The sequence below is a fragment of the Colossoma macropomum genome, unplaced genomic scaffold, assembly GCF_904425465.1.
Source record: "Colossoma macropomum unplaced genomic scaffold, Colossoma_macropomum, whole genome shotgun sequence".
In the NCBI taxonomy this organism is placed as follows: Eukaryota; Metazoa; Chordata; class Actinopteri; order Characiformes; family Serrasalmidae; genus Colossoma; species Colossoma macropomum.
This window is the reverse complement of record NW_023494802.1, coordinates 42,186,664-42,195,136: the sequence shown is the minus strand read 5'-3', so window position 1 is coordinate 42,195,136 and position 8,473 is coordinate 42,186,664. Positions and strand designations below refer to the sequence as shown.

General features: G+C 44.1%; 1 protein-coding gene across 1 annotated transcript in view; it reads right to left on the bottom strand.

Annotated features, from left to right (window-relative positions):
* The window catches only part of si:ch73-106g13.1 (coronin-2A), a 12,765-nt gene extending 4,292 nt beyond the window's left edge, over nucleotides 1-8,473 (bottom strand). The window contains exons 1-2 of the mRNA XM_036592271.1: nucleotides 8,282-8,473; nucleotides 8,056-8,187 (exon numbers count right to left, since the gene is read on the bottom strand). Coding sequence (XP_036448164.1) covers nucleotides 8,056-8,187; nucleotides 8,282-8,473 — 324 coding nt within the window. The remainder of the gene's footprint in view (nucleotides 1-8,055; nucleotides 8,188-8,281) is intronic.

Genomic DNA, 8,473 nt, shown 5'->3' with positions numbered 1-8,473 from the left:
CGTAATGCTAATGGCTAATGTTAGCGTAGACGCTCCAGTGTTGGAGTAAGTACTCACAAGCTAACTGTGTTTATTCAGTCAGAACAGAGCTGTACAGACTGCAGTACGTAATGCTAATGCTAATGTTAGCATAGACGGTCCAGTGTTGGAGTAAGTACTCAAAGCTAACTGTGTTTATTCAGTCAGAACAGAGCTGTGCAGACTGCAGTACGTAATGCTAATGCTAATGTTAGCGTAGACGCTCCAGTGTTGGAGTAATTACTCAAAGGTAACTGTGTTTATTCAGTCAGAACAGAGCTGTACAGACTGCAGTACGTAATGCTAATGCTAATGTTAGCGTAGACGCTCCAGTGTTGGAGTAAGTACTCAAAGCTAACTGTGTTTATTCAGTCAGAACAGAGCTGTACAGACTGCAGTACGTAATGCTAATGCTAATGTTAGCGTAGACGCTCCAGTGTTGGAGTAATTACTCAAAGCTAACTGTGTTTTTTCAGTCAGAACAGAGCTGTGCAGACTGCAGTACGTAATGCTAATGTTAGCGTAGACGCTCCAGTGTTGGAGTAATTACTCAAAGCTAACTGTGTTTATTCAGTCAGAACAGAGCTGTGCAGACTGCAGTACGTAATGCTAATGCTAATGTTAGCGTAGACGCTCCAGTGTTGGAGTAATTACTCAAAGGTAACTGTGTTTATTCAGTCAGAACAGAGCTGTACAGACTGCAGTACGTAATGCTAATGCTAATGTTAGCGTAGACGCTCCAGTGTTGGAGTAAGTACTCAAAGCTAACTGTGTTTTTTCAGTCAGAACAGAGCTGTGCAGACTGCAGTACGTAATGCTAATGCTAATGTTAGCGTAGACGGTCCAGTGTTGGAGTAATTACTCAAAGGTAACTGTGTTTATTCAGTCAGAACAGAGCTGTGCAGACTGCAGTACGTAATGCTAATGCTAATGTTAGCGTAGACGCTCCAGCGTTGGAGTAATTACTCAAAGGTAACTGTGTTTATTCAGTCAGAACAGAGCTGTACAGACTGCAGTACGTAATGCTAATGCTAATGTTAGCGTAGACGCTCCACTGTTGGAGTAAGTACTCAAAGCTAACTGTGTTTTTTCAGTCAGAACAGAGCTGTGCAGACTGCAGTACGTAATGCTAATGCTAATGTTAGCGTAGACGCTCCAGCGTTGGAGTAAGTACTCAAAGCTAACTGCGTTTTTTCAGTCAGAACAGAGCTGTGCAGACTGCAGTACGTAATGCTAATGTTAGCGTAGACGCTCCAGTGTTGGACTAAGTACTCAAAGCTAACTGTGTTTATTCAGTCAGAACAGAGCTGTACAGACTGCAGTACGTAATGCTAATGCTAATGTTAGCGTAGACGCTCCAGCGTTGGAGTAATTACTCAAAGCTAACTGTGTTTATTCAGTCAGAACAGAGCTGTACAGACTGCAGTACGTAATGCTAATGCTAATGTTAGCGTAGACGCTCCAGCGTTGGAGTAATTACTCAAAGCTAACTGTGTTTATTCAGTCAGAACAGAGCTGTGCAGACTGCAGTACGTAATGCTAATGCTAATGTTAGCGGAGACGCTCCAGTGTTGGAGTAATTACTCAAAGGTAACTGTGTTTATTCAGTCAGAACAGAGCTGTACAGACTGCAGTACGTAATGCTAATGCTAATGTTAGCGTAGACGCTCCAGCGTTGGAGTAAGTACTCAAAGCTAACTGTGTTTATTCAGTCCGAACAGAGCTGTACAGACTGCAGTACGTAATGCTTATGCTAATGTTAGCGTAGACGCTCCAGTGTTGGAGTAATTACTCAAAGCTAACTGTGTTTATTCAGTCAGAACAGAGCTGTACAGACCGCAGTACGTAATGCTAATGCTAATGTTAGCGTAGACTCTCCAGTGTTGGAGTAAGTACTCAAAGCTAACTGTGTTTTTTCAGTCAGAACAGAGCTGTACAGACTGCAGTACGTAATGCTAATGCTAATGTTAGCGTAGACGCTCCAGCGTTGGAGTAATTACTCAAAGTTAACTGCGTTTATTCAGTCAGAACAGAGCTGTACAGACTGCAGTACGTAATGCTAATGTTAGCGTAGACGCTCCAGTGTTGGAGTAATTACTCAAAGCTAACTGTGTTTATTCAGTCAGAACAGAGCTGTACAGACTGCAGTACGTAATGCTAATGCTAATGTTAGCGTAGACGCTCCAGCGTTGGAGTAATTACTCAAAGCTAACTGTGTTTATTCAGTCAGAACAGAGCTGTGCAGACTGCAGTACGTAATGCTAATGCTAATGTTAGCGTAGACGCTCCAGCGTTGGAGTAATTACTCAAAGCTAACTGCGTTTATTCAGTCAGAACAGAGCTGTACAGACTGCAGTACGTAATGCTAATGTTAGCGTAGACGCTCCAGCGTTGGAGTAATTACTCAAAGCTAACTGTGTTTATTCAGTCAGAACAGAGCTGTGCAGACTGCAGTAGGTAATGCTAATGCTAATGTTAGCGTAGACGCTCCAGTGTTGGAGTAATTACTCAAAGCTAACTGTGTTTATTCAGTCAGAACAGAGCTGTGCAGACTGCAGTACGTAATGCTAATGCTAATGTTAGCGTAGACGCTCCAGTGTTGGAGTAATTACTCAAAGCTAACTGTGTTTATTCAGTCAGAACAGAGCTGTACAGACTGCAGTACATAATGCTAATGTTAGCGTAGACGCTCCAGCGTTGGAGTAAGTACTCAAAGGTAACTGTGTTTATTCAGTCAGAACAGAGCTGTGCAGACTGCAGTACGTAATGCTAATGCTAATGTTAGCGCAGATGCTCCAGCGTTGGAGTAATTACTCAAACCTAACTGCGTTTATTCAGTCAGAACAGAGCTGTACAGACTGCAGTACGTAATGCTAATGTTAGCGTAGACGCTCCAGTGTTGGAGTAATTACTCAAAGCTAACTGTGTTTATTCAGTCCGAACAGAGCTGTACAGACTGCAGTACGTAATGCTAATGCTAATGTTAGCCTAGACGCTCCAGTGTTGGAGTAAGTACTCAAAGCTAACTGTGTTTATTCAGTCAGAACAGAGCTGTGCAGACTGCAGTACATAATGCTAATGCTAATGTTAGCGTAGACGCTCCAGTGTTGGAGTAATTACTCAAAGCTAACTGTGTTTATTCAGTCAGAACAGAGCTGTACAGACTGCAGTACGTAATGCTAATGCTAATGTTAGCGTAGACGCTCCAGTGTTGGAGTAATTACTCAAAGCTAACTGTGTTTATTCAGTCCGAACAGAGCTGTACAGACTGCAGTACGTAATGCTAATGCTAATGTTAGCGTAGATGCTCCAGTGTTGGACTAATTACTCAAAGGTAACTGTGTTTATTCAGTCAGAACAGAGCTGTACAGACTGCAGTACGTAATGCTAATGCTAATGTTAGCGTAGACGCTCCAGTGTTGGAGTAATTACTCAAAGCTAACTGCGTTTATTCAGTCAGAACAGAGCTGTACAGACTGCAGTACGTAATGCTAATGTTAGCGTAGACGCTCCAGCGTTGGAGTAAGTACTCAAAGGTAACTGTGTTTATTTAGTCAGAACAGAGCTGTACAGACTGCAGTACGTAATGCTAATGCTAATGTTAGCGCAGATGCTCCAGCGTTGGAGTAATTACTCAAACCTAACTGCGTTTATTCAGTCAGAACAGAGCTGTACAGACTGCAGTACGTAATGCTAATGTTAGCGTAGACGCTCCAGCGTTGGAGTAATTACTCAAAGCTAACTGTGTTTATTCAGTCAGAACAGAGCTGTACAGACTGCAGTACGTAATGCTAATGCTAATGTTAGCGTAGACGGTCCAGTGTTGGAGTAATTACTCAAAGCTAACTGTGTTTATTCAGTCAGAACAGAGCTGTACAGACTGCAGTACGTAATGCTAATGCTAATGTTAGCGTAGACGGTCCAGTGTTGGAGTAAGTACTCAAAGCTAACTGTGTTTATTCAGTCAGAACAGAGCTGTGCAGACTGCAGTACATAATGCTAATGCTAATGTTAGCGTAGACGCTCCAGTGTTGGAGTAATTACTCAAAGCTAACTGTGTTTATTCAGTCCGAACAGAGCTGTACAGACTGCAGTACGTAATGCTAATGTTAGCATAGACGCTCCAGCGTTGGAGTAATTACTCAAAGCTAACTGTGTTTATTCAGTCCGAACAGAGCTGTACAGACTGCAGTAGGTAATGCTAATGCTAATGTTAGCGTAGACGCTCCAGTGTTGGAGTAATTACTCAAAGCTAACTGTGTTTATTCAGTCAGAACAGAGCTGTGCAGACTGCAGTACGTAATGCTAATGCTAATGTTAGCGTAGACGCTCCAGCGTTGGAGTAATTACTCAAAGCTAACTGTGTTTATTCAGTCAGAACAGAGCTGTGCAGACTGCAGTAGGTAATGCTAATGTTAGCGTAGACGCTCCAGCGTTGGAGTAATTACTCAAAGCTAACTGTGTTTATTCAGTCAGAACAGAGCTGTGCAGACTGCAGTAGGTAATGCTAATGCTAATGTTAGCGTAGACGCTCCAGCGTTGGAGTAATTACTCAAAGCTAACTGTGTTTATTCAGTCAGAACAGAGCTGTGCAGACTGCAGTACGTAATGCTAATGCTAATGTCAGCGTAGACGGTCCAGTGTTGGAGTAAGTACTCAAAGCTAACTGTGTTTATTCAGTCAGAACAGAGCTGTACAGACTGCAGTACGTAATGCTAATGCTAATGTTAGCGTAGACGCTCCAGCGTTGGAGTTATTATGCAAAAACACTATGAAGCTACTGATTCCTTCTCTCTCACTGTAGTGATTGTTACTTATTGCTTCCTGTAATACTCATAATCACACTCATTACTTTACTTCTACATTACTCTGTACCTAAAGCATTGTATCTCATAACCAGCAACTTAATCTGTGTGTGTATTTCGTAGGTCGTTGTGTGGAAAGTGTAAAAACTCTCAGTCCATACATTTGAATAGGACACATTTTATTATGATTTGAATTTGATGAACATTATTTTCATGTCTGCAGTCCTGTGTTGCAGAAAGGTAAAAACAGGCTTTATATTTTTTCCACATTTTGGTCAGACAATAACTCTAGACTCCAAATGCCTCGTCTAGAATGTCCAGAAGGAAGACTCAACATCCAGGACGAGCTTCAGGCCTCTTCCTCATCTCTTACTAAGTTAAACATTCCTTCAGGAAATACGTCATCAGTGTGCTTTGGTATCTCACTTCACGACTTGAAAAAACATATTTACACATTTTTTATCTCAAACTGACCTCATGTAGCCAAGTTAGCCAAGTTAGCATGCTAAGTTAACAGTAATAAGGAATAAACATTCATTGTAGGCAGTTTTGAGTGAGTTGTAGGCTGTTTGGAGTGAGTAGTACGCTGTTTGGAGTGAGTTGTAGGCTGTTTGGAGTGTATTGTTCGCTATTTGGAGTGAGTTGTAGGCTGTTTGGAGTGCGTTGTAGGTTGTTTGGAGTGAGTTGTAGGCTGTTTGGAGTGCGTTGTCGGCTGTTTGGAGTGAGTTGTAGGCTGTTTGGAGTGCGTTGTCGGCTGTTTGGAGTGAGTTGTCAGCTGTTTGGAGTGATTTGTAGGCTGTTTGGAGTGCGTTGTCGGCTGTTTGGAGTGAGTTGTTGGATGTTTGGAGTACATTGTAGGCTGTTTGGAGTGAGTTGTTGGCTGTTTGGAGTACATTGTAGGCTGTTTGGAGTGAGTTGTAGGTTGTTTGGAGTGAGTTGTAGGCTGTTTGGAGTGAGTTGTCGCCTGTTTGGAGTGAGTTCTTGGCTGTTTGGAGTACATTGTAGGCTGTTTGGAGTGAGTTGTTGGCTGTTTGGAGTGAGTTCTTGGCTGTTTGGAGTACATTGTAGGCTGTTTGGAGTGAGTTGTAGGCGGTTTGGAGTGAGTTGAAGGCTGTTTGGAGTACATTGTAGGCTGCTTGGAGTGAGTTGTTGGCTGTTTGGAGTACATTGTAGGCTGTTTGGAGTGAGTTGTAGGCAGTTTTGAGTGAGTTGAAGGCTGTTTGGAGTACATTGTAGGCTGTTTGGAGTGAGTTCTTGGCTGTTTGGAGTACATTGTAGGCTGTTTGGAGTGAGTTGTAGGCAGTTTGGAGTGAGTTGAAGGCTGTTTGGAGTGAGTTGGTGGCTGTTTGGAGTACATTGTAGGCTGTTTGGAGTGAGTTGTAGGCAGTTTGGAGTGAGTTGAAGGCTGTTTGGAGTGAGTTGAAGGCTGTTTGGAGTGTATTGTTGGCTGTTTGGAGTGTATTGTCAGCTGTTTGGAGTGTGTTGTCGGCTGTTTGGAATACATTGTAGGCTGTTTGGAGTGAGTTGTAGGCAGTTTGGAGTGAGTTGAAGGCTGTTTGGAGTGAGTTGGTGGCTGTTTGGAGTACATTGTAGGCTGTTTGGAGTGAGTTGTAGGCAGTTTGGAGTGAGTTGAAGGCTGTTTGGAGTACATTGTAGGCTATTGTCGAATGTTTTTGGAGTGAGTTGAAGGCTGTTTGGAGTGAGTTGAAGGCTGTTTGGAGTGTATTGTTGGCTGTTTGGAGTGTATTGTCAGCTGTTTGGAGTGTGTTGTCGGCTGTTTGGAATACATTGTAGGTTGTTTGGAGTGAGTTGTCCGCTGTTTGGAGTGTATTGTTGGCTGTTTGGAGTGTATTGTTGGCTGTTTGGAGTGAGTTGTTGGCTGTTTGGAGTGAGTTGTCAGCTGTTTGGTGTGAGTTGTCAGCTGTTTGGAGTGAGTTGTCAGCTGTTTGGTGTGAGTTGTCAGTTGTTTGTAGTGAGTTGAAGACTGCTTGTAGTGAGTTGTCAGTTGTTTGTAGTGAGTTGAAGACTGGAGTGAGTTGTCAGCTGTTTGGAGTGAGTTGTCAGTTGTTTGTAGTCAGTGGTCGGCTGTTTGGTGTGAGTTGTCGGCTGTTTGGAGTGAGTTGTCGGCTGTTTGGAGTGAGTTGTTTGCTGTTTAGTGTGAGTTGTCAGCTGTTTGTAGTGAGTTGTCAGTTGTTTGTAGTGAGTTGAAGACTGTTTGGAGTGAGTTGTTGGCTGTTTGGAGTGAGTTGCCGGCTGTTTGGAGTGAGTTGTTGGCTGTTTAGTGTGAGTTGTTAGCTGTTTGGAGTGAGTTGTCAGTTGTTTGTAGTGAGTTGAAGACTGTTTGGAGTGAGTTGTTGGCTGTTTGGAGTGAGTTGTTGGCTGTTTGGAGTGAGTTGTCGGCTGTTTGGAGTGAGCTGTCGGCTGTTTGAAGTGAGTTGTTGGCTGTTTGGAGTGAGTTGTCGGCTGTTTGGAGTGAGTTGTAGGCTGTTTGGAGTGAGTTGTTGGCTGTTTAGTGTGAGTTGTCAGCTGTTTGGAGTGAGTTGTTGGCTGTTTGGAGTGAGTTGTTGGCTGTTTAGTGTGAGTTGTCAGCTGTTTGGAGTGAGTTGTCAGTTGTTTGTAGTGAGTTGAAGACTGTTTGGAGTGAGCTGTCGGCTGTTTGAAGTGAGTTGTCGGCTGTTTGGAGTGAGTTGTCAGTTGTTTGTAGTGAGGTGAAGACTGTTTGGAGTGAGCTGTCGGCTGTTTGAAGTGAGTTGTCGGCTGTTTGGAGTGAGTTGTCAGTTGTTTGTAGTGAGTTGAAGACTGTTTGGAGTGAGCTGTCAGTTGTTTGTAGTGAGTTGAAGACTGTTTGGAGTGAGCTGTCGGCTGTTTGGAGTGAGTTGTCGGCTGTTTGGAGTGAGTTGTCAGTTGTTTGTAGTGAGTTGAAGACTGTTTGGAGTGAGCTGTCGGCTGTTTGAAGTGAGTTGTCGGCTGTTTGGAGTGAGTTGTCAGTTGTTTGTAGTGAGGTGAAGACTGTTTGGAGTGAGCTGTCGGCTGTTTGAAGTGAGTTGTCGGCTGTTTGGAGTGAGTTGTCAGTTGTTTGTAGTGAGTTGAAGACTGTTTGGAGTGAGCTGTCGGCTGTTTGGAGTGAGTTGTCGGCTGTTTGAAGTGAGCTGTCGGCTGTTTGAAGTGAGTTGTCGGCTGTTTAGTTGAAGGCTATACAGTTAATCTTTAGAAGAATCCGACCATCTCCTACTCCTGTGAACGAGCCCTGGCGCCCCCTGCAGGCGGGGAGGAAACCTGCGCCATGCAGGGTTGTGAAAAGGCCATCTTTGTGGTCTGTGAAATGGTCCTCTGTGGGGGGGCCATGGCAGGATCCTTGGTGGTCCTGGAGCAAAACCATTTGCGAGGTGGTTTATGAGCCACAGTTGGTAGAAGGTCAGCACGGGGTTAGGCCTATTTTGAATGACCGGTGGTTTCACTGTGGTGGTCTGGTTGGTCTGGACAGGCACTGTGGTGGTCATGTTGGTCTGGACGGGCAGTGTGGTGGTCGTATTGGTCTGGACGGGTGCTGTGGTGGTCATGTTGGTCTGGGTGGGCAGCGTGGTGGTCATGTTGGTCTGGACGGGCAGTGTGGTGGTCATGTTGGTCTGGACTGGCAGGGTGGTGGTCAT